The sequence below is a fragment of the Delphinapterus leucas genome, chromosome 7 (genome assembly GCF_059928025.1).
Source record: "Delphinapterus leucas isolate spDelLeu-1000000601 "Yukka" chromosome 7, BTC_Dleu_Yukka2, whole genome shotgun sequence".
Lineage (NCBI taxonomy): Eukaryota > Metazoa > Chordata > Mammalia > Artiodactyla > Monodontidae > Delphinapterus > Delphinapterus leucas.
The window spans coordinates 3382655-3408646 of NC_143135.1; the positions used below are offsets into that span (position 1 = coordinate 3382655).

Genomic DNA, 25992 nt, shown 5'->3' on the forward strand with positions numbered 1-25992 from the left:
AACTTCCTGACTGATCGCTGGTGCGAGCCGCAGGTGCCAAGTCCCCGCAGTGGCTGCAGTGACACGTGCGTCTTCCCCAGCGCCGGCACTGTTTAAGGAGCCTCGTGTACGTATACGTAGATGTATCTGTGCAGCTAATGCTCGTAAAGGCCCCATGGGGTATGTACTACTATGACTCACATCTCACAGATGAGAAAACTGAAGCACAGGAAAGCCAAGCTTCCCAACGCCCCAAAGCTGACTTGTGCAGGAGCCGGCATTCAGATATGAGGGCTCCGTGGCTGCGCACGACTCAGCACCACGACTCATCCTCGCCAGAGTGGACTAGGAACCCACGTGTGAGTCCTCCGCGGACTCACAGGTGTTCTAAGTCCTCCGGGAAGCACAGTTTAACAAAGGCTTTGGGCTAAGCTTTCAGAAGATAGTATATCTACAGAGCTGGACATCACATTTCATCAATAAACATTAGTTAAGCATCAGGAACAACTGAAAACTGTTCAGTGAGATCGACAAAAAACAAAAACCTTACTTTTTTTGAAGTTTACGATTTTTTTCAGCCTGTCCTCCCAATTTGCTGAGTCCCAAGGCATCTTGAGATGAGTTTTCTGTCTCTGAAATAACAGCTACGAGGAAGCAGAGTGGTCGAAATATTGAGAGAAAATCAACACGGCCGAGTTAGGTGTTTCTGTAAACAGGTGGAGGAGTTTTTGTAGGGAGAGTGAGGAAAATTCTAAAGGTGAACTTTCCGACCAGACGGCCCATGCGCACACACGCACACGAAAACGCTCAAGAGGCAGGAAGGCTGACGCCTGGGAGACGCTGAGCTGCTCAAGGCAGGCGGACGTTACCCGTGCTCTCTGGGCCGTGTGTGGACCCACTGGGGAAACAGACCCGGGAGAACACCCAGCTCGTGTGAGAGGACGCACGCGGTGGCGACGGGGCGGCGGAGGGGCGCACAGAGGTGCGCGTGCAGCCCCCTGCCCACTCCGAACACTGAAGGGTCGGCTGGAAACCACCTACCTTGTCCCAGCGACTCCTTGCCCAGGGCCCCAGGCCGGCCCTTCTCTTTCTTGCCGAACAAGCGGCCGATAGAGGACTTGATGCCCTTCTTCTTGGGGGCTTTGTGCAGCGAGTCCTGGCTGCTGCTGCTACTGCTGGGGTTGCTCGCGGGGCCGTCCTGCGAGCCTGTCGAGCTTTGGGGACAGAAAGTGACCTTTAACGGGTGGCCTCGCGCAACCACACCCCCTACAACGCTCGCTCCCCACACCACGCGGCAGATGGGGCTCCTCGCGGACCGCGGTGCGCACAAGAGGTGCAGGCTCCCCACCACGGACGGCTGCTCCCGAGAGGCCGGGACTCTCTGACGTGAGCTCTCCTCCGAAGAGGGAGGGGCCCGACTCTAGACCACCCAGTGCAGAGGGCGCTCCGAGCCCCTCAAGGTAATGGCCCGGCAGGTGCAGACGCCCCCGGGGCCGGGGCAGGAGAGCGATGGTCACCGTGCAGGGGCGCCGGAGAGGTGACCACACGTGCCCTGCATCGAGTGCTGCCTGGCCCCGGACAGGAGCTCAGCAGGCGGTGGTCTGAACAAGGCCAGCGCCACAGAACTAACTGCAACTGACAGTCTCCTGAGAGGAGGCACTCGGGGAGCATGGAAGGATGGGGCGGGACACCTCACAGCTCGGAAAGGACAAGAACGCATCCGAGAGCCACGGAGCGTCCTACAGAGGAGTAACGCTCAGAAACACAGCCCGCGCCGGGCGGAGGCTCCCGCCAGAATAGGAAGAAAGTTCCCAAAGGAGTTAATCTGTAGAATCTGAAGAAACGAGGTGTTTCTAAAATTGCTGATATCTCTTAACTCTTTTCTTGCCAAGCTGACTCTGTCCAAACAGAAGGTACCTCCTGCCAGATTTCACTACAGCGCCCAGAGCAGGGGTCGGCACCCTAAGTCTATCACCTCGACAAACACGCTGAACTGAGTGGTATTTCTTTAAAATCATCATTCTGACTTGTTTTTCAAGAGAAGACGAACAGATTTCCTGAAAGTGGAAGGAGGAGAGCAGGGCCCTTACTTGCGTGCGTCCCTGATGTCCTCGTGGCTGGCTGTGTGCAGCGCCCCTGCGTGCAGCCGGTCCAGCCGAAGGGATCGTGGGGAGGAGGGGGGTGAGGTTTCACATTTGATGGTCGTCTTGTCGTCTCGTACCTCTTCTCGGGAAGCTGGCAGCTGAGGGATTGAGATAAGTGTAAAATTAGGTGACAACAGACTGTGACGGATAAAGCAAATCACGGAGGCTCCACATTATAACCAGAAACGTATTTGAAAACCTATTAGCTATGCTTTCTGCCAGTACAAAAAGGCTTGATCTAGCCTAATGCCATCTTAAAGGGCTGTCTTGTTCATGAGCAGCAAGGCTGTCAGCAGAGGGAGCACAGAGCAGAGCCGACTCCCGCCGGCCTGCACCCGCATGAGCGCGGAGACCTGGACAGCGGCCTCCCCGTGGCCTGCCGTCCCTAGAATCCAGGCCACCCGGACAGCCCCGCAGGGGCAGCAGAGAGCTGAGCCCCGCCTGAAGCCACCACCATAAACCACGCATGGCATTAACCACCGCGATGAAGAGGACCCCGATGAAGAGGACGACTGTGTTTATCTCCTGATGCCATTCAACAGAAACACTAGCACGGGGAAGACACCTCTCAGGCAAACCTGTCCAGACCTTTCTGTTTGAGAGGAAAAAAGAAATAGCTTGTTCTAGGTCTTCATCAAAAGACGATCTCTTCCAGACTCCCAGCTTTCTGGCTTATAATGGGATGTGAGTATGGGAAGCAGGGTGGTGGTTACGGTATGGGGAACAGATTAACCCCTTCAGGGTCCAGGCAGATCTCCCTTATAAATCTGGGTTTTGTGGTTAAGCCGGGTTAGATTTTACGAAACATGCACGGCAAGCATCTGTAGAAACAATGGGACTTGAGCAACCGACCTGTGCCTTTTTAATGGGATTCCGTAAAGAATAATAGTGATCCACTGCAGCCCCACAGTGGCTTGGTGACAACAAAGTGACCCGGGGCAAAATATAGCTGAACTCATTTAAGCGACAGCTGGATAAACTGTGTCCTCTCCTGGTTTCTAATTGCAATCATCAGATAGCGAAAGGCTAGAAATCATCAATGTGAAGCTTAACAGGGATCGATCTCAAGTTCAAGCTAAAACAATCCTTTATAAAAATCAAACGGGTCAGGGAAGTGACACAGGTCTGAGCTGACTATGGACTCCGTGGAGACAAACAGCTGCTTTGAAGCCCAGTAAACACGACAAGCCCCTTCCCAAGGGCCTCTTCCTAAGGAAGTCCTCCGGGCCCACCCTGCCTGGCACCTCCCCCGGGATGAGAGCCCGCCCCACTGTGCCCACGTGACTAGGACGGGCAGCTGCACGCAAGCTGGGCAGGCGTCTCGGCATCCACGTGCGGCGTGGAGGAGGCGGCAGGTCCGCCGGTGCCTGGTTCTTGGCGCACACACGCCAAACCTAGAACAAGGCCCTCTCAGTAGCCAGCCAGCGAGCTCAAGCTACCACATGCAACAGACCAGGCCCCCCGGCCGGGACGCAATCAACAGGCCACTACCTTTATTGAGAAAGTCTTGCCACCGAGAAGACTACGAACGTATGCAGCAGAACTGTGTCCCACTGCCGACCTGTGGACTGTGCAGGGATGGTACAGCGTGGCCACCCCGAGGGCCACGGGTCTACCGCTGTCCTCACTTAACAGCAGGGCAAAGCCGGGCCCAGAACGGGCGAGCGGCTCACCCAGGTCACAACCAATCGGTGACAGAGCCGGGACTTTAAACTGCCGCACTGCTGTGGCCTGGCAGAGGGGCGCTGGTGCGCTGGGCGGCTGGGCCGCAGCACGGCTGCGTGGTGAGTGCACGCTCAGGGGGTTGTGAGCCTGAGAGGGAGGGAGACATCGTGGTCAACAGATCTGGCCCTCAGCGCACCGTTTTCCCTCCAAGAACAGGGGCTCAGTCCAGGGTTATCCGAGAGGAAGGAGCCCCGAGCGCCCTCCGTCAGGAAGGCTGTGAAGGAGACAAGAGCTCCTGGTGGAAAAGCGGGCCAGACGGCGCCAGGGCTGAGGGTCCAGGTTCTGAAATCAGACAAATCCACAGTGCGCTGCTGACTGTGCGAGCCTGGGCACAGCGCCTGGCCTCTCTAAGCCTCGGCGTCCACGTCTGTTGAATGGGGATAACAACAGCACCTGGACCTCACGTGGGTGTTTGTGGGATTAGGGAACAGACTCGTAAAGCATTCAGCACGACGCCTGGCACAAAGTAACAGCCCACCGAACGCTACTACCTGTGACTATTAAAATTGCTTTCCCCCAAATCTAGCATCTATGGCTCCGCGTCCATCATTTCTTTTTCTTTTTTCTTGCGGTACGCAGGCCTCTCACCGTTGTGGCCTCTCCCGTTGCGGGGCGCAGGCTCAGCGGCCATGGCTCACGGGCCCAGCCGCTCCGTGGCATGTGGGATCTTCCCGGACCGGGGCACGAACCCGCGTCCCCTGCATCGGCAGGCGGACTCTCAACCACTGCGCCACCAGGGAAGCCCCCCATCATTTCTTTTTAGAAAACACTATGGGCAATTCCCTGGCGGTAGGGTGGTTAAGGACTCAGCGCTCTCACTGCCTGGGGCCCGAGTTCGATCCCTGGTTGGGGAACTAAGATCCCGCAAGCCTCGCAGCGCAGCCAGAAATTAATAAGTAAATAAACAAATACATAAAATTTAAAAATAACAAAAAATAAAAACCACTATGTCTATTGTAAATAACCGTGCAACACTTAGAAGGCAAACAAGTGGGAGAAAGGCAAACTCTTACATTTGTCCCAGTGAACGACCTATTTCCAGCGGAACCATCAGCATATGTTAAGTGGAGGGTGAGTTTCAACACTTCCATTAAAACGTCAATTATTCACCAGTACTCAACCACATAGTGTTCATTCACGTAAAACGACAGGGACTCTTCAATACTTCACAAAGAAACAAAGGCATGCTGAATTACTAAATATTTTACCTTTCTACGATGCTTCCTTAAATCACTAGGCTGACAGATGCATGCGAAGAAACGAAGAGAAACCAGATTTACTGCACACTTTGAAGTTAAAAATTCAAGGATCAGTACAGGCAAATATATTAAAAAGAAAATGACAGAACACATGTAAGTGAGATAAGATTTAGAGAAAATGTAACTGGAAATAGAACATTTTTTTGACCACAAAAGTTAAATATAATAAGCTATTCAAGACTTCCTAGTGAAACAGTATAAATTTTCCTCAGGAAGATACAATTCTATTACAACATACTCCATTTCTTATAATATGGCATTCTGTATAGCGAAGGGCCCTAACAGTTGTCTATTCTAAGCCAAACTGCTCTATAGCTTAGTTTTCCTTAATAAGAAACATGTGACACTTCAAAATAGCAATCTAACTGGTGAGGAAGTAATTGCAAGACCTATTTTAACACTGAACAAATCTAACCACCTATTGGACATGAACGTAAAATCCTTACCTAGAATTTGATTTAAAACTTCTCAAAATAAATTTATTGATTAAAGCAGGTACCCTGTGGAAATATGTAAGAATAAAAGCTAGCATAATGGCAGATAGTCTTTACATTTTATGATTCATAGAAGATAATTTAATTAAAACTAGTCTAGTAAAGGCATTAACTGTGCATGTTTAATAAGCTGATGAGATTTACCGTCTTAAGTAATACAAGCACCGAAACCAGAAAGTACGTTGTGTCAGAGTCCATTAATTCTACACTTGGTGGGTCATTTCTTTATATAAGCAGCATCTCACTTATGAATTACACGTATGCTATACAGTGTGAGCAAAAACACTCTGGTCCATCTACATCATGCCTGTAGCCATACCTATTATGCAGTGATACACTAAATAAAACTCACCGCTATGGGGGAAAAACACTGTTTAATGAGAAACGAAGATAACGCAGAGACCCCACTAATGAGCCACGACCAAGCATAGACACGCTGTGGAGCACAGCACTGCTGTGGAAGGGACTGATAACCGAGTGGGGTGGACGGGGAGCGGAGCTGGATGGCAAACTACAGGCCTGGCGGTGGGGAGGCTGGGGTCTGGATTAACTGATAAAACAAAGGATGATACGGGGAATCAACACGGATGACAGAAGCAGACACACCATCAGCCAGTACAGAGAACCATATAACAACAAGGAAAAAGAATACACAGAACTGTTTTTACACATTCTCTGAAAGATACTAAGCATGAAGCCACAAATGAAATCGTCAAAGAGTTTTAATTATCAGCTAATTAGCTAATGATGTAAATTACAAAAGCAGTATATGCCCAAATACCACAACATGGACTAGTTACCACTTCACGTGTCACTGAAATGATTCACAGTTGATTTAATTATATGCTGGCTAACAATGCAGCTAAAATGAAAATGGGTGGTAACAGAAAAAAGTTATAACACAAGTGCAGTTAAAAAGCAGAATACTGTAAATACGATTTCACGTGGTGAACAGCAATGCACTCGGAAGACCTAAATACACAGAAAGCCATAACGTGTGCTCCAGAGCTGCACGCTGTCACCACGCGGTCATCGCATTTCCAGATGAGGAAGAGCAAGGACGCCCGTGTGCTTCCCTGGGAGCCGCGGGGCACCAGCTTTTTTTTTTTTTTTTTTTCTTTTGCGGTACGCGGGCCTCTCCCGTTGTGGAGCACAGGCTCCAGACGCGCAGGCTCAGCGGCCATGGCTCACGGGCCCAGCCGCTCCGCGGCATGTCGGATCTTCCCGGACCGGGGCCCGAACCCGTGTCCCCTGCATCGGCAGGCGGACTCTCAACCACTGCGCCACCAGGGGAGCCCAGGGGCACCGGCTTTTAACCTGGTTTCACATGCAGAGCTGGCGTGAGTGCGTGGCCAGCCGCCTCAGCAAGAGGACCACTTTAGCTTTTTTGGTTTTGTTTTGACCGCATGCCCTGCCCCCTCCAGTGAGACATCCCTAGTGTAAAGAAAGACAGCATCGACTCCCTGTACAGTGTTCGAGATGCCATTAGGGCTGCCTATGTTTACTCTTGCTAAGCTGTCTATTCCTGAAAAACAAAAGCTTTCCTGTAGCTGCTGCGCCTTGCAGAGGCCATGCCCAATGTTACACAAAGGAGAACTGTGGATGAGTTCATGATGACATGCTAAGCTGGTGGTCCAAACATTAAAATTAATTTGTCATTAATTGGGGGACTGATTAAATACTAGCTTTAAAAATCTTGAACCTCTGAACATAGCAAACGCACCTGATTTTCTTCTAGGTTAACCAAGAAAGCAAGCAAGCAAACCAGGTGTGCTGGGGGGGAGGGTGCAGCAGGGAGAAGGCAGACACTTACCAGAGTCATGACGCCTAGTCTGTCCACTTCCCTTGCCGGGCTGTGCGGGGCCCTTCGAGGGGTGGGCCGCCCGCTGCTGGGAGGGGAAGAGCTGGCCCGAGAGGAAGCAGGGTACGGGGGGATGGAGCTCACTGATCGAAAACGACCAAGGCTGTCCAAGCTCCCACTGCCCACCCTGCTCTCAATCTCCTCCGCCCGCTGCTCCGTGCTCTCCTTTTCTTCTTGAATCAGCCTGAGGCAGAATAAAACCGTCACCCGCCTTTGTCAGAAAACACAGGGACATGCCTGGATAACAAATCTGGGTCTGTATTCTGTGTTACCATTAACGACTTACCACTGAATCTTACAAAGCTGCTTCCGATCATTCACGTTTGATTTTCCTTATTTACACTAAGATTCTGACGGGGGCTGGGGGGCAACTCTCACTGCGTAATGAGGTATTTAAAATTTACAACGTTTACCTTCCCTGTTGTTACAGCAAAGCAGCACACCTGTCTATCAATTTTTTCAACTGGAAATAGGGAACTCTGATATAATCAAAAAAGCAATTCACAAAGCAATTTGGAGTTTCTAAACACAAGTCTCTAGACCAGATGAAAATGCTGAGTTGATCTTTTTTTAAGGTTGAATTTGAACAAAAGTATTATTTCATAAAGTTCTCTACCAGCCTCATGTGAGTTTCTTTTTTTGTTTGTTTTTTGGGGTTTTTTTTGTTGTTGTTCCCCGACCAGGGATTGAACCCATGCCCCCTACAGTGGAAGGGCAGAGTCTTAACCGCTGTACCGCCAGGGAAGTCTCTCATGTGAGTTTCTGGATTCATGTCAACCACAGCTGCATTACTCTGGAATTCAAGGTTAATGTTCCTCTCCCCGAATGTGTACTGGATAGTTAAACAGCAGTCTAAATACCTGACTATGCAAATACAATTATTTTGATATTAAAATACCGGATCCTTGTCGTAACCTTTCCAATTTAAGTTCTACTTATATATCCTGAAAGTATTTTCTCATTTTTGATAAAAAGTCGATGGGCAGAATTTACCAGTTACATCAGGTCAACCTGTTGCATAAGGAAAAAAATCACTTTTACCTGGCTACGAAAATAAAAGTATATTATCGTTTCATAGTTCCCGCAGGGATGGGGAGAGACAGTCTTTCAGAGCTCGTCTGGGTTCAAACATGGCACACGAAGAAGTCAGTCTATGAAGTCAAAAGTGCAGGCAGCACGACCTACTTTTGCCATTTATTCTGCGGCCTTTCCTCTCTGGCCCCCGTTCTCTGCAGGTGGGAACGGGCACCTCTGCCTGTGTTAACGTGACAAGAGCAATCTGAGCAGCAACTCTGACCGGGTCCGCCACAGGGTCACTGGCCTGGGGCTGCTCTGCATGTGGACTTGGGACAGGAGGTGTGGCCATGGCAGATCTGACACCGGGCAGGCCTCAGGGTACCCGGTCACACTGCTGCCCCCAGACCTAAGGCCTCCTGACCACTACAAGGCAGTCCTCTGGATTCTATTCCCTGTTTTGCAAAGTAACTATTATAATTGCTACGACAGTTTCTAAAGAAAACATCTTAAATATACTGATGAGACTAAAAAATACTCAAACACACATCCTTTGACCACTGTCTTACAAGAACCAATTTTCACATTATGTTAATTTGAAAGCAAACTGCAAGTCCCAGTGGGAGCCTGCCAACCCGAAAACCCCAGCTTTTCTGTTCCCGGTGGCTTTGGGACACACCACAGAATACGCGAGGCTCCAAGGGACCCACAAGAGGGCGACCCCTCCGTGCCGGAGGGCGCACAGGCTGCAGGGGGGCATCACCTCGGGGCTCAGAGCTGGGGGGGACACAGCCGGCTGGCAGAGGCCGATGAAGGGTGTGCCCTCACTTTCTGCGGCACGCCCACCAGCCCTGCCCCGGGAAAGGAATCCGGGGAGCCGACTCCGCCCCGACTCCCTGGCGCCATGTCTCCGCCCTGCACCCCGGACGGACATGGCCTCGGCTCTCTGCACCCCGCCATCTCTCTCCAGGTGTGTCGGCAGCTTCCGGGGGCAGGGGCTGAACGCCTCACGCCTCTCCCCCTTCCACGACGTCTCACACAGTGTGCTGACCCCACAACTGTGGAGACAACACCCTGCTTAACTGAGCTTTATAAGCAAGGGCAATCTCAGGACTTAAGATTCTTAAAACAGAACCGACGTATGTTTTCTTATTTATGGAACACTTAGGCTTTTCTAAGTAGCGACCACCCCTCGGAGACACCGTGTTTCCGGGGAGCCAGGCACGGGCACACGCACCGGATCTCTTTGTTGATGGCGTCCAGCTGCTCCTGAAGCATCATGGCCAGGGTCTGGGCATCGGCCTGCCCGCTGGGTGACAGCAGAGTGGCCGAGCTGAAGAGCGTGTCCCCGTCGCCGGCGCCATCAGGCACGTCCGCGCCGCTCTCGAACGCCTGCGCCACGTGAGCCAGCACGCTGGCCTGCCGCGCGCGCTCCCAGTCCTGCTCGTCCAGGGTCTGCACCTGCGCACGAAAGGCCGCGGTTCAACAGCGACAGTCAGGGCAACTTCAGGCTACCAGCAACTTGAAACAACTTTACACAGAGACCCAGAAGACCTTGGAAAAATGGGTCACGCTTAGAAGCCACTGACATCTGTTAAGTGAGCAGTACTTAAGAAATGGGCAGGAGGAGAATCTATTTCTCAGACAGCCTGGCAACGTTCACTTCCTAGCCTGGACGGGAGGCAATTCTACGACGTTATTTGCAAGGCTGAGGCAACCGCGTCAGAAACAAAAACCGAAAATTAAAAAAATTAATTCCGTGCCACCATCAGCCAGGCTGAAGGGAAGTAAAAAAAAATCCCTCAGATCCAAAGCCGCCGGGTTCACCTCGGCTACCATAGCTTTTACCAGGGCCACCACGTAACAGGGCTCTCAGAGGTCCCTTAGTCTCGTCTCCTGAGGCTGGTCCCAACACGGGCAGACAAGAGCAGCAGCAGAAGGGAGATGGGAGAGCCTGCCCCCGACAGCCCTCGGGGCGAGGGAGCCGCAGAGCAGCGGGGCTTTTCTAGGGAACTGCAACTCGCGTTGCAAGGGCACCTCCGTGCTGAGCCCAGACGCCCTCTGCGCTGTCATCAGAACATGCACAGAAGCAGCGTGCTCGCTGGGGCCCTGCGCTGCCTCTCCTCTGGGGCCGTCCCACACCCCTTCCCTCCCCAAACCTCCTCCCGCCCCCCATCCCCACCTCCACGCTCAGCCCAGGGTCCTGCCTTCCGTTTCCCAGACACGACCTCAGAGTAACTGCGGGGCAGCCTCTAGACGCAGGCTCCCCAGCCCCCTGCCCCCGGGGCCTGTGCCCACGCAATCTGTCTTCCGACCCTCCCCAGGGCCGGGCCACCCCCTTCAGCTGGTCCAGGATCACCTGCCATCACTCCTCCTTCCCTGTGGCTAATCCACGTCCTAGGGGCTCATTCCCAACAGCCTCAGGATGTCCACTCCCTCCTCTCTTCTTAAAAGCACACAGCAGGAACCACAGAACTCTCCCTCCAGGGCTCCTTCCAGCAACCACTGCGTTTCCCTGAAAGTGCCCAAGGGCAGCCGCTACACCTCCCCTTCCCTCCTCCGTCTGTCTCCCACTCTCTGCAAGCAGGTGTGGCTCCGGGGGCTCCGTGGAGCCCGCACGCCTAGGTCCCCTCCCCCACCCTGCCCAGCAGAGCGCTGGAGCCTCTGACTCGGCAGCACCCCCCCCCCCCGGGCTACTCCTCACCCCCTGCCGCCCTTTCTCAGCCTCCCGGCCTCTGAATCCGGGGTGCCCCACGGCTCTATCCGTGGACCTCATCTCTCTCTCCACAGGCACCGACCGGGTGACCCTATCTGGCTCATGCCTTTAAATACCACCTGTATGCCCATGACCCCAAGTCTACCTCGAGTTGAGAGCTCTCCCGGGTCCAAGCTGGAACACCCAGCTGCCGACCTGTCCACCTGAACGGGACCGAGGCCCAGATCCCAGCCTCCCCCGACCCGGCTATCTCCCTCACAGCAGGAAACAGACCCCAGCCTTGAGCTGCTCCCGGACCGCCCCCGCCCCCGTAGCCTACGTCCAGTGCACTGGCCCGTCTGGCTGGCACGACCGTTACCTCCGAATGGCTACTCCCCCTCCCTTCCTCAGGTCTTTGCTCGAATGCCACCCTCCTGGAGACCCTCGCTGGCCACGCTGTTTAAAAATTATTATTCCCCTCCTTGTTTGGCAACTCGGGTACCCTTGGTTTCCTTTCCCTGCTTATTACCATCTGACAGGCTGTGGTGACTGAAAAATACGTCCCTTCAAGAGGCAGAGGGCAATTCCTCCCTGACCCCCGTGAGTGAGGGCAGGACTTCGCAGCTCACTCTAATGATCAGAACGCAGTGGAAGCAAAGGTGTGCAGCTTCCGAGACTGCGGCATGAAAGGGCTCTCCCCCGCTCTCTCTCCGAGGGAGTTCTGAGGAAAGCCAGCCCCATGAAGAGGTCCACACGGCAAGGACCGGGGCCCTCTCGCCAACAGCCAGGTGAGGGAGTCTGAAAGCGTGCCACCCAGCCCCGGGAGAGCCTTCCGGTGGCAGCGACCTCAGGAGGCCCCGAGCAGGGCCCAGCCCACTAAGATGCTCCCACGTGCACACGAACTGTGGACTATTAAATGTTCACTGTGAAGCCACTGAGCTTTGCAGTGACTGGCTATGCAGCAGGAGATAAAGAATACACACGGCATGTTTTATTTTACTTTCCATTCACCGCTGCCTCTCTCTTCTCACTAGGGAGTGCGTGTTGGGGTGTGCGTGCGTGCCGGTATTTTGTCTGTTTTTAATTCTCTGCTGGAGCCCTAGGTCTGAGGATGCCTGGCCCAAACTAGCGGCTCACTGAATGTGGGGGCTCAAAATACAGAGACATATATAAAAACTATATGCCGTGAAACGCACAGAAATATGAAGGCAGTTGAGCTTCCAAATGAGACTTCCCCTCGCTACAAGATGATGAACGTGCGCGTTCGTTTACTCTTAAGGACGACCTCAAACCTGTGCTCGTGGCGCTGTGCCGCGCCTCACAGTAGGTCACGTTACCAAAATTCGTTCTAAAAAAAAAAGCTTGCCTTAAAAGTAAACTCTTAGGAAAATGGGGGCAGGGGAAGAGAGGAAGCGACCCATCAAGCTTTGTTTCAAGACAGTCTCCGAACCGCAGGGCGAGGAGGCCAGTATCTCACAGAGCGCTGGCCCGGGACAGGGGGCGGGGCGGGGCGGGGCGGGGGGCCTTGCCTTGGAAGGCTCGTCGCGCAGCGCTGCCAGCCGGCCTTTCTGCGGGCGTCGCAACACCGCGCTGCTGCTGAAGGAGTCCGAGGGCCCGTCTGCCACGGGGAACCTGAAATCTGGGACGCTGCCCAAGTGGGGTCGGCTGAAACACGGGGGAAGAAAAAGGTCATTATTAGGAGAAAAGTGACCTCACTTTGTTGGCCAAGCCGGAACCTGTCAACCTGGAAACTGAGTGATGTCACAGGAGAAGGTCGCCCAGGAGGGCACCGCTCGCCGGCTCCAACAGCAACCCGCCGCCTGCCCCACCACATCCGGGAAAGCCAGCGCAGACACGAGGACATGCAAGTGACAGGGACGGCATCCAGCTGTCTGCGGTGTCCAGGGGTCTGTGGGCCACCTGGGAACCCGCCCTCAGGTCAGGGCGCTGGGCCCGGCACCTGCTCTGCTTTTTCCTTGACATCCACACCTCCCCTCTGGCCTTCAGCTGTTCTCTCCTTTCCTGTTTGGGCCAAGATTCCCAGTGTGAAGCCCATCAATCACAGACATTCCTCTACCTGGAACACCGTCTACAGCGCTCACAGCGCCTCAGACAAACCAGCAGCAGAAACCCCTCTGAACCACAGCTTAGAGCTTAGATGGACTGGTGTTTCCCAATCAAAAGCAGAGTCCTGGGTGTAATTAGATTAACGATCAAGACTCTAGGCTGAAGAAGTCCCAGAACAGGTGGTTGGGGCCCTGAGCACGACGACAGAAACTGGGCGTGGGTGTCAGGAGACACCCCGGTCAGCGGAGGCGCGGCCCAGCCTTGACCATGGGCCCACCTGCACTGCGGGCCCAGCCCAGGAGCTGCTCGGCCCTTGTCTCTGGGAAGAAGGGTGGCACCTTCATTTGCAGGAGTCCTGAAATCCGGGAAAGAGACCCCACTCCCCTGAGGAGAGTAAAGCACTCCTCACACCCTCTGCAGAGCGGGCCAGGACCACGTGCTAGCTCAGCCTCCTCTGGTTCACACTCTGCTCGATGTTTTTAAAAGAAATGTCTTCCCAACAAACACATGAAAGAATGCTCAACATCATTAATCATTAGAGAAATGCAAGTCAAAACTACAATGAGATATCATCTCACACCAGTCAGAATGGCCATCATCAAAAAATCTAGAAACAATAAATGCTGGAGAGGGTGTGGAGAAAAGGGGACCCTCCTGCACTGCTGGTGAGAATGTGAATTGGTTCAGCCACTACGGAGAACAGTATGGAGGTTCCTTACAAAACTACAAATAGAAATACCATACGACCCAGCAATCCCGCTCCTGGGCATATACCCTGAGAAAACCATAATTCAAAAAGAGTCATGTACCACAATGTTCACTGCAGCTCTATTTACAATAGCCAGGACATGGAAGCAACCTAAGTGCCCATCATCGGATGCATGGATAAAGAAGATGTGGCACATATATACAATGGAATATTACTCAGCCATAAAAAGAAACGAAATTGAGCTATGTGTAATGAGGTGGATGGACCTAGAGTCTGTCATACAGAGTGAAGTAAGTCAGAAAGAGAAAGACAAATACCGTATGCTAACACATATATACGGAATTTAAGAAAAAAAAATGTCATGAAGAACCTAGGGGTAAGACGGGAATAAAGACACAGACCTACTAGAGAATGGACTTGAGGATATGAGGAGGGGGAAGGGTGAGCTGTGACAAAGTGAAAGAGTGGCACGGACATATATACACTACCAAACGTAAGGTAGATAGCTAGTGGGAAGCAGCCGCATAGCACAGGGAGATCAGCTGGGTGCTTTGTGACCGCCTGGAGGGGTGGGATAGGGAGGGAGGGAGGGAGACGCAAGAGGGAAGAGATATGGGAACATATGTATATGTATAACTGATTCACTTTGTTATAAAGCAGAAACTAATACACCATTGTAAAGCAATTATACTCCAATAAAGATGTAAAAAAAAAAAATGTTTTCAAGTGTTGCATAGGATTTATCCCTTGTTTGCAGGAGATCAAAGTCTGGAATCTCCCTTGAACCGCAACCGTCTCTCCCTTCCCCTCTGGCCCCATTCCTAAGGAAACTGCTCCTTCTTTCTCAGCATGACTTCTGCCCAACTGCTTGGGGGCCACAGCACACTTCAAAATCGGGTGAAAGCTAGGACACAAAATCCCGCACGTGCTTTTGGTGGCTGGCGAATCCTCTGAAGTCCACAAACGCCCCCGGGTTCTGTCGCCCCGCAGCAGTCATTTCCCAGTCTCCTTACGGAGCCCAGCCACCATCTTTCTCCCCCACTTGTCAACCGTGGCTGGCTTTCCTCCCAGAAGATCTCAGAGACAAGGTGACCGATTTCACTGTGAAGTCCTGCCAAACAAGCCGAGCCTGCCCTGCCTACGAGCCATCTTTTCGGTCCTCCCTCCGCACCCCGAGGCCCCCCTCCCCACCTGCTGTGATCCGTCTTTTCCCATTTCTACAGCTCCCGACCACCCCTCTGCTAAGCCACTTGACATTACACCTCTAGAACTGCCTCCTTGAAACGTCCCCTCCCGCAGTACCCAGCCCCTCCAGCCCACTGTCTTCAGAGCACAGATTTCGTCTACAGCCCCCACAGCGCCATCAGAACACGGAGGCCCCCCTCCACCCCCCCGCGCCATCAGAGCACGGAGGCCCCCCCTCCGCCCCCTTGCGCCATCAGAGCAGAGTCCCCCCACTCCACCCCCCTGCGCCATCAGAGCAGAGCCCCTCCACTCCACCCCCCTGCGCCATCAGAGCAGAGCCCCCCCGCCCCCCTGAGCCATCAGAGCACGGAGCCCCCCCCCACCCTCTGTGCCATCAGAGCACAGAGCCCCCGTCCCGCCCCCCTGCGCCATCAGAGCAGAGCCCCCCCACTCCACCCCCCTGCACCATCAGAGCACAGAGAGCCCCCCTGTGCCATCAGAGCACAGAGAGTCCCCCTGCGCCATCAGAGCACAGAGCCCCCCTCCCGCCCCCCTGCACCATCAGAGCACAGAGCCTCTCCCCCCGCCGCCCCCCTGCGCCGTCAGAGCACAGAGCCCCCTCCCGCCACCCCCCAGCGCCATCAGAGCACAGAGCCTCCCCCGCCGCTCCCCCCGCGCCATCAGAGCACGGAGTCTGCCCCCGCCCCCCTGCGCCATCAGAGCACAGAGCCCCCCTCCCGCCCCCCTGCGCCATCAGAGCACAGAGCCCCCCTCCCGCCCCCCTGCGCCATCAGAGCACAGAGCCTCTCCCCCCACCGCCCCCCTGCGCCGTCAGAGCACAGAGCCCCCTCCCGCCGCCCCACTGCGCCATCAGAGCACGGAGCCCCCCCCCCCGCCCCCTACGCCATCAGAGCACGGAGCCCCCCCCCACACCCCTGCGTCATCAGAGCACGGAGCCCCCCTCCCGCCCCCCTGCGCCATCAGAGCAAGAGCTGCTTCCTCGTCCTTGACTTTCACTGTCACACATGGCTCTGGTGACCATGCCCAAGGCTTTTCCACTGAAAACGCCCGCAACCGTGCCAGCCCTTCGCTTCTGGCACCCGCGCCCCCTTCATCACTCAAACTCCCAAAAGAGTAACAGGCTGTGTCCACCTCCTCCTCCAGGTACCCGCACCGTCCTCACACGCGCCTCATCTACCCCGTGAGCAGGGCTCTGCCTCCACCTCCGACCTCACCCTAGAGGACCTTAGCCAGCAAGTCCAGCGATGCCGCGGTCCCGATCTCCCTCCACCCCCCCCCCCCAACCCCACCGTCCGTAAGCACACCCACTCTCCTTGAAATTCTACCCCCCGGTGGTTCTGGAGACAGGGAAAGTTTCTGGCTCTGCCTCTATCTTCCTTGATTTCTCTTTTTTTCTAGGAGGTTCAGCAAGGACCCTAGACCCTGACGGTCCCCTACGTTTGCAAACGCTGCAGTATCTGTATAGGCTCCGAGCTGTCTCCTGAATCACGATTCAAGCAGGAGTCTCTTTCCTACAGATGAATGAATGTCACCAGTTAAGCTCTTCAATAACTTTTGCTAAAGTTTAACTCTTACTTGATGATCATTTTCCACAAAGAAAGCAAAGAAAAATTTAAATAGCTTAAAAAGAATTATTGCCCCTATAATGACAAGTAAGAAAAAAATCAGGATGCTGAGTCATTTGCTCAACTCATTGACAAGCCAGGTGGTTCCTCCCACGGCAGCCAACGCCAAGTCATGTCTCAATAAATTTTAAAATGACTGCAAGTCACTAACCTTCTGCGATTCTTAAGAAACATCAGTGTCACAGTCTGTCAGGTCCCTCAAATGAATACACCCAAATATTAACGAGCCACCACCCTCCTTCCAAACCGCCCCCTGTGGTTTTGAGTCTTGTCAGTAATGTGAATGCCACTCTCCTAGGTACCGAGTTCTAACCTTAGGAATGATGCTCTACTCTTCCCTCTAGCCTGCCACTAAGCTACAGGCTCCTGGAGGCGCGACCACGAGCTATACCCACCCAGTCACACTGTCCACACAGCCGTGACACGCCCTTGTATACACACGACAGTGCTGAGCAGAGCTGTGACCTGAGGAACGTCCTACCTGTGGTGTAGGGGAGCCCCTCTCAGCCCCGTCTGGTCCAGTTCAGCTCTCAAGGCTTCCAGGGTTAGTACGAGCTGATCCTACAAAACAGCAAATGACGTAACACGTGTTGCTTTCAGGATATAAAATCACTTGCATCAAAATGTGCTCAAATGCTGAACAAAACCATAACAGGTTACATTAGCAGTTATAAAATCCAAACATTTTAATTCTGAGAAAATGTTCTCCAAGAGTCCTATAGCAAACATAAACGCTCAGACCAGTATTAACTTTATAAACTGCAGTGAACAAAAAGTTACATCTTGGTCGTAGAAAAGCTCTCAGAAGAGAAACGCCAAGCCATTAACAATAACGAATTCTGAGACAAGCTGTACTTGGGGCAGGGGTGGGGGACACACACGCAGGATTCACTCTCCATCGCACTCGCTCCTCTGCATTGCTTTTAGCTGTCTACACCAAGCACACACCCACTCATGTGCCATCTCTACTCCCAGCGTCACTTCCTCACAGGGCAAAGCGACAAGGCAGACTGCCAGAGTTTCTGAGTCAATGGACAGCCTTCCTGCTCTGTGCTGTGGGCCACAGCTGCCACGCACCTCCTGTGGCTACTGAGCGCCTGAGACGGGCCACCCCAAGGCGCCAAGTGCTGTGGCCAGAAACCACACCGCAGGTTTCAAAGACTCAGGTGGAGAGAAGAACGTAAAGTAGCTCATTCGTTTTTAGAGCAATTATACGATAAGATAACATTCTGATTACATAGGGTAGAATACAATAAAATTAACTTCACCTGTTTCTTTTTACCGTTTTAAATGTGGCTACTAGGAAATGTTAGATTACACATGTGGCTCTTATTATCTTTCTGATGGACGGCACTGTTCCAGATGAAAGGCTCCTGCTTTGTTTCAGCTTTCAAATGAACCCAGAAAGGACTCAGAATTCTGAACCACACACACCTGCTGGACTCTAAATCCATCTAAAATGCAAACGCCTTCAACATACAAATCCCGGAGTGCTATATATGTTATAGCAGTGGACTTAGCCATAAAGAAAATGTAACTCAACTTCTGCTAAACAGCTGTAATAATTATAATAACAATGAGCCCAGCTCAATTCAGCTCTTAACAGATTCCTAAACAATCTAGAGATTGAAGCACCTTATCATGTTGCATTTCTTCTAATTGCTTTTTTGCATTTTCAACTTCTCGTAGGAGGGAATTCTGAAAAAGATATAAATAGCCTTTTAGTGTTAATTCTTAAAAATGTTCCACGTACTACAGGACGGCTACAGTTCTGTCTGAAACAGTAAAGCACCGCGGGAAGGAACGGGCCACGTGAACATACTAACGGGCAGATCACACTCCCAGGGTAAAATGCGAGCCACGAGGCCAGATGACACCTTTTCATCATAACCTGTACACATAAAATTTCCTTCTTCACCGACTGATTTTCTAGATGTAAGGAGGTCAAGTTCATGGGGTAAGTTAAACTGGTTTATACCGGCTTTCAGCTTTTGCAGTTCAGTGGTCACTCGGGAAACCGGCACAAGTTTCACATGCAAAATTCAAATCTGAGACAAAAATATTCCTACCTTAAGGCCGGCCCGCAGATCAGGGAGGAAGTGAGGCAACTGCCCTATGTGGTCTCTAGTAATGCACTTCATCATGGGTTTTGTGTAAAATAAAATGTACCACATAATCACTGGTAACCACTGGTCTCTCCCAAACAAGCATCATCCCAGGTGCCAATCTCAGGGAAAATTCTTGGGCCTCATCTGTAGGGCGCTGGTGCAGTCGGGACAGGTTTTTTATCAAACCTGAACCAAAGTGTCGCCCATCAGAGCTTCTCTGACATAGATTCTCGGCTACTCCTTTACTCTGGTTACAGCTAAAGTAGTTCCATGATGAGAGTAGGCAAGAGTCCAGGCTTAAGACATTTTCCAAACCAAATGAAAAGAGAGAAGGCTGGAGTTGGAATATGAGAACGCTTGTTTTTAGATGGTTAAATCTTTTATATTACATCACACACACGAGACAGAAATAAACCTCTAATGCAAGAGCAATGAAGGGGTGAGGGTGGACCTAGAAAATTCTGGCGCGGGGGCTGATAAACTCGGCCCGTCAGTGGCACACAACCACGGCCATTCCTTTACGGATTGCCTGTGGCTGCTTTCATGCTACTTAACTGATCAGCATGAACTTCTTCTCCTCAATTACTCACAACTGTTAAACGCCTAAGATATCTACTACGCGGTTGGCCTGCTATGGAAACAGTTCTCCAACTCTTGTTCTGGAGAGTAAGAATGATAGGCAATGTCCCATACGCACAGCCTGGGCAAGGACGTAACCCCTGACGCCCCTTTTGCAAAGGGGCCTTCAGGGACGTTGCGCTAGCGCACCTTATCTTCCAGAGCTGCCATTCTCTCTTTAAGATGAAGCTGAAGCCTCTCGTTAGATTCTGAAAGAAGCTTGTCAACAGTGTCTGATAAACGTTTATTGTGTTCTTCGTTCATTTTTTCTCTCTGCCTTGCCTAAAATAGGAAAAACAAAAACTTATAAACTTCAAGAACAAGTATGGTCATTATTTTAAAAGCGCCAAGGAGCGACGACGCGACTGGCCTATGCCCTGGCTCCCCAGGCTGCCCCTCCCACTGCCACCTCCGGTGGACTCTGCACCGTCACCAGAACCGGCTGGATCACCAGAGCTGACTGCAGGTGCAGAGAAAGGCCCCTCCCACTGCTTCTGTTCAACAAAGCGCCCAGGGGGCCTCATTAGTGTCACCAGCCATTAACTGTCTGATGGACTCAAGGAGCAGATTTACACGCAGAAAACAAGCATATTTTAAAGGGGATCAGCTTACACACACACTGGAGGGGGAACTTCCCAGCATGTAAACAGAAGCTCGAATCTGGATTAAGGGGGTAAAATGAATTCAACTTATAAAGCAAAAGGTAAAAAATGTCATTTTGGGAACAAAAACAGTGGAGACAGACTTTCACATGTTTTTCTTTATACTCTTAACATCACCTGAACTCTTTGTAATGATAATTTATACTAAAAAACTAGAAATAATTACCGCAAGTAATTTTTAAATGTAATAAAATTGGTAAGTCTGTGTTCTATAAAACTAGCATCAACTTCATGGTTTCAAAAGCTTGTTTTCACCCCACACCCTGAATGAACACAGAAGAAAAGTGGAGGGGACAGAAAGTGCTGACAGGCAGCACACGTAAGGGCAGGTGCCCTCGGCGGGTCTCCCTTTTCTCCTAGGTTGTTGGAAACACTAAATACAAAGCGCTCAGAATCACGCCCAAAACACAGCAACCACCATCATCTGGAAGAGACCCAGCTCACCGTATGATAAGGCTGTCAGCATTCAAATTTAAAAAATAAATAAATAAATTTATTTATTTTTGGCTGTGTTGGGTCTTTGTTGCTGCACGTGGGCTTTCTCTAGCTACGGCGAGCGGGGACTCCTCTTGTTGCGGAGCGCAGGCTTCAGTAGTTGTGGCTCGCGGGCTCTAGAGCACAGGCTCGGTAGTTGTAGCGCAAGGGCTTAGCTGCTCCGCGGCATGTGGGATCTTCCCGGACCAGGGCTCAAACCCACGTCCCCTGCACTGGCAGGTGGGTTCTTAAGCACTGCGCCACCAGGGAAGTCCCTCAAATATTTTTAAAGCAAAACCACTTAAAAGTTTGCTTTGAATTGCCTTAGTCATAAACTGCATCCCTATTGCAACGAGCTCTGGAAGTAATGAAGTGCACCCCTCAAGCGGTGAGAGTCGAATTCTCTGCCTAAGAGGGGAGGGCGCGTGCCTGTGTGGGGGGCAGGGGCGCCTGGCATGCGGATCTCTTGACGGGAGGCAGACGCTTTCCTTCCTGGAAGCTCACGTTTGCTGCTCTGCAGTCCAGGCCCAGGAACGCCGCTTTCTGGTGGTGACAGTACTGATGTCGCACGCCTGGACCTGGGGCCACCACTCGCTCTATTTCCTGGAGGTTCCATCTCGCCGTGTGACCAAATCTTCCAGGAAAGCTCTCTCAGGACTCAGCTGATGTGAGCCTCCACCACCACGCTTTCCCGATGCTCCTTTTTATCCCATCTCCGAGCACAGGAGTTTTCCTCCTGCTCAGGAACGGCCATCCCTACGTCTACCTTTGTGTCTGGAACAATACTTCGGGGTTCAGGACAGCGATCAGGCCTGTGACCGGAATCTGGGACTCCAGTGCCACACCCCAGGCAAGCAGACCCAACGCCTAGGGCGCTGTGCCTTAAGTGTCATGGGCACCCCGGGCTGGCACCTCAGGCTTGTTTTGAGGGGGGCCCGTAAGGTCCCACCTGTACCTGGAGCAGCTCCCGCAACAGGCTGGTCAGAGCGGCAGGCGGCCTCCTCCCCCACACACCGCCTGCGGGCAAGCATGTGGTGGGTGCGCCAGTCAGCAGACAGCGCGCAGATGAGGCCGCACACTGAGTGCACACGGCGGTGGGGGGTGGGGAGCAGCCCCCAGGCCCGGCCCGGCGCTCGGCCTCTCTGCCCGGACACGTACCCGCTGCAGCTCCTGGTGCTTCTCCTCCAACTGTGCCTCCATCTGGCGCAGCCTCTCCTCGATGTTGCCGTGTCTCTCTTCGGCCTGCCAGCAAAGAATGGTGTCAGTTCAGCTCATAGTTGCCCTTTCCTGACAACACGCGGGGTACGACTGCAGCAGCCACAAGCAGGACGTGCTGTGCGTGGACTACGCGCCCCGTGCTCAGCGGAAGGCACGCGCTGACGCCTGCTCGCACGTCCTGCGTGGCCCCATGCGTGACCCCGGGAGGCAATTCACCCTCTCGGGCAGGTGACTGAGGCGTGACGGGCGCTGGCGATCGACTTGTGAGAGAAGATGTGCTCCCCCCACCCCAGGTCCCACACCCGTGGGCTGTGTTTTGGCCCCAGCCTCAGACTGCTCTGGGTGAGTCAGCACGGGAAGCAGGAAGCGGCAAGCACAGCCAAGAGCGATGTACACGTTCTACCTTCCTAAGCTGGGAGGTAAGTTCGAACAGTTTAGCTTCCTTAGTGGCAGAGTTTCCAGCAGACAAAAGGTCAGACTACAAGGCCGACCAGGGACAGGAGAGACGACAGGGGAGAAAAGAAACCGAGAGTTTAAATGCAGATCACGAAGGAAAAGGAGCGCTTCTGTTACAGCTGTTAGCAATGAACTTGCTCTAAGGAAGGTCTGCGAGCACCTGACGCCATGTGCCCACCCCGGGTCTGTCCGGCCCCCTCAGCAGCTCACTAAGCTCCAGGCAGGCAACACAGAACTCCTGACGGATGCACCAGCACAGGCCAGGGCCCGCTTCTCTGGGCCTGGCCAGCACCTACTGGCAGTGCAGGACCATATGCCTGAAAGACTGGGCCGGTGGCTGGTTGTGCGCTTCCTCCCCGCCGTGTGGACGAGCCACCCCCAGCGCCGCTGTGTCACCGGGACACCCCCCCTCTCACCTGCCGGCTGTCCGGGGACGGTGAGGCTGTGAGGGCAGGGACCGGGCCTGGCACATGCCCCACCATGATTTGTTGAACCAGTGAATGAATAAAGACTCAAAAACTTGTTTATTACGAAGTTACTTTGGCGGTCTTCGACAGAGAATGGGATTTTCCTACTTCTGAGAAAAACTACCCCGCTCTGCCACAAACCTTCTACCCTAACCTTGGACCTGCTGACTTAAGTAGCTCCACGCAGCAGTGACTCTGAGCTGAAGCACCCTGGGGACACACAGAACACATCTGACAAAACTGGAGGGAAAAGAATGTGGGGATGACACAAAAGCAGGGATAATGTCTGACACTCAAACTTGCTCCAGTCTCAGACAGTACAGCACTGAAAACAAGTCTGAGCTGCTTGGTGGATTTAGGGGCGCTGACAAGACCACAACGATAAGGCACATGAACAAATCACCCTCAACACCCAACTCAGGTGTCTGCCCCGCAAGGAGGCCCAGGGCAGCACCTTGGAGAGCGCGGCCACCCGCTGGGCCAGCTCCGCCTCCACCTCGGGGAGGGTCTCCGCTCTCCGCAGGGTCTGCTGCAGCTTCTGCTCCGCCAGCTCCAGGCGCTCTTGCAACTGGCGGTTTTTATCCTCAGTCTGCAAAATGAGAGCAAAGCGTCAACACGGGCGAATGGTTCAGCCATTTCCGTTTTTAATCGTCTACTAAATCAGTTCTGATGGAGGCACAGCTGTTTTGCCAGCTGCCTCCCAGTGAATTTTTTCTTTCTGTGAAGAGCGCACACCCACTTTCTTGGGCTTGATTTCAACGTGCAAAACCTCTTGCCAAAGTATCTGCTCTTCCTAAATGCCTCCAAAGAAGTCTTAAAACACACACACACACACACACACACACACACACACACACGTTCCTATACATGAAAGCAAACCCGTTTTCTGTAGGAGCTTATTTATTCTTATTGACAGGTTAAGGAAAGAAGGGCTCAGTACTAACCCTTCTTAAAACACCATCAGAATCAGCATTTGGAGAGAATCCTACTCAACAGGCTGCCGCGGGCATGTAAGCCAAAACACAGCGCTCATCTCCTTTGAAATCCAGACCCGCTAAGAGTGTGCCTAAGGGAATACTGGTCAAGGTTTAGCTTTGTAAACGTAGGGTCATTCTTTTAGAAAATCCTCTTACTCTGAAAAATTTTCAATGTAGAAAATTTAGACAGATTTTTCTTTCTTTAAAAAAGGTAAAATGTTAAATCATCTGTAAGCTTAGTTCCTGAGAGGTTAACGCTTGTTTCTATGCAGCTTTCTTCTTTTTTCTGTGTGCATATATCTCTACGTACATATACAAACAACAGATTATGCTTCAAAACCCTCAGAAAATAACAGCGCATGGTACGTAGTATTTTCTGATCTGCCTGTTAAAGTCGTTATTTGGAACATTTTAATGCTCTTAATTAGCATTCCACACCATAAGTTTTAATGGCTTTCTAGTATTTTATTTTTATTTTGGGGCCAATGATACACTTTATAACACACCAGACAAACTCACTTTGTTTTCCAGAAGCCAGGTTTGGTTTCCCTAGTTAACTCTTGGTTATCTGAGACCACACAGAAACAGGAGCAAGTGAGGCAGACCGAACCACAGGAGGCACAGACCTTACTACTCGGACTGCGTCTCTCGATCTGCCATTTACCACGCTGACCCCAGTTACCAACGGGCAGCCTTGAAGTTCTTTGCCACTCTCTGCTCTTTTGGTAAAAATGCTAACAAGCAACAAGAGTCAGGAGTGCAGCTCCACAAAATGGTTGAACCAAATCCTAAAAAATGAAAACCTGTAAATTGCAGTCACCCACAGTTTTTTTTAAATTTATTTTATGCTAGTACAGTTGATCTACAATGTACACCACACTTCTGAACATAATACTCTAAGATCACAAAAACTTTACCCTGGGACTTGATTTCCAACATGGAAGTCACAGGAAAAGGTCTTCCCCCCTTCATTAGTAAGTAATTAATAAAAGCCAGACAAAATTCGATAAAAACCACTACCTGTCGATGCACAGACTCCTTATTTGCAATTTCATTTTCCAGTTTATCGTTGAGGTCGTGCACGGAGGTGGCTTCACGCTGTGCCGCGAGGTAGCGTTTCTCCAGAGTCGTGACCCTCTCTTCCATGTCTTCCTTCTGGGCCATGGCCTATGTCGGGCATTCCAGAGGGAGAGAAGGGAAGTAACCAATACGTAACAGACGGGTGTACTCAGAGAGAGAACAAACTGGGCTCGATCCTAAGTTTCAAATCAAATATGAAATTACTGTCCTCAAAATTAAATTGACAGACATGCCAGTTTTCTCCGATGTGAATGAAAACGCACCTACCTCAAAGGTCATAAATATCCACCAAGTAATTAGCACTCATCTGTCTTCTTTATTTATTTTTTAAATATTTATTTATTTTGACTGCACTGGGTTTAAGTTGCGAAACGCAGGATCTTTGTCGCGGCATGTGAATTCTTAGTTGTGGCGTGCGGGAACTACTTCCCCGACCAGGGATCGAACCCTGGACCCCTGCATTGGGAGCACGGAGTCTTACCCACTGGCCCACCAGGGAAATCCCAGCACTCATCTGTCTTCATGCTATGTCTGGCCACTCAGTTTACCAAGTTTATCCTTTTCTACATAATATTACCAAAAAAAAGAGAAAAAGTATAATAAAATATCCTGTTATTGCAAGAATTCCAGGAGGGGGAAGGTATCTGCCATGAAGACAGGACCTCTGTTTGCCTCACGATACAGGTGGAGATACAACAGTGAGATATGTGTCTCATTTCCCTGGGTAAAAGTTGGATGAAATCTCATCCAATTAGCGCAGAATTAAAGTAATAATATTAACAAATGGAAACAGGACTCAAAGTTTAATACAACTGGGGACTTCCCTCGTGGCCTAGCGGTTAGGAATATGCCTGCCAGTGCAGGGGACGTGGGTTTGATCCCTGGTCCGGGAAGATCCCACGTGCCGTGGAGCAACTAAGCCCATGCGCCACAACTACCGAGCCTGCGCTCTAGAGCCTGCGAGCCACAACTACTGAGCCCGTGCTCCACAACTACGGAGCCTGCGCTCTAGAGCCTGTGAGCCACGGTGCCACAGCTACTGAGCCTGCGCTCCACAACTATGGAGCCTGCGAACCACAACTACTGAAGCCCGCGCGCCTAGAGCCGTGCTCCGCAACAAGAGAAGCCACTGCAATGAGAAGCCCACGCACCGC

General features: G+C 52.0%; 1 protein-coding gene across 8 annotated transcripts in view; it reads right to left on the reverse strand.

The window, feature by feature from the left end:
* The window catches only part of PPFIA1 (PPFI scaffold protein A1), an 88321-nt gene that overhangs the window by 22476 nt on the left and 39853 nt on the right, over positions 1–25992 (reverse strand). For all 8 annotated transcript variants that reach the window (XM_089914355.1, XM_089914357.1, XM_089914351.1 and 5 more), the window contains 12 exons: positions 24779–24925; positions 23236–23370; positions 21799–21882; positions 19655–19786; positions 18414–18476; positions 17260–17339; positions 12701–12836; positions 9714–9937; positions 7415–7646; positions 2070–2221; positions 1021–1193; positions 530–623 (listed from right to left, as the gene is read on the reverse strand). In XM_089914355.1, coding sequence (XP_089770481.1) covers positions 530–623; positions 1021–1193; positions 2070–2221; positions 7415–7646; positions 9714–9937; positions 12701–12836; positions 17260–17339; positions 18414–18476; positions 19655–19786; positions 21799–21882; positions 23236–23370; positions 24779–24925 — 1652 coding nt within the window. The remainder of the gene's footprint in view (positions 1–529; positions 624–1020; positions 1194–2069; positions 2222–7414; positions 7647–9713; positions 9938–12700; positions 12837–17259; positions 17340–18413; positions 18477–19654; positions 19787–21798; positions 21883–23235; positions 23371–24778; positions 24926–25992) is intronic.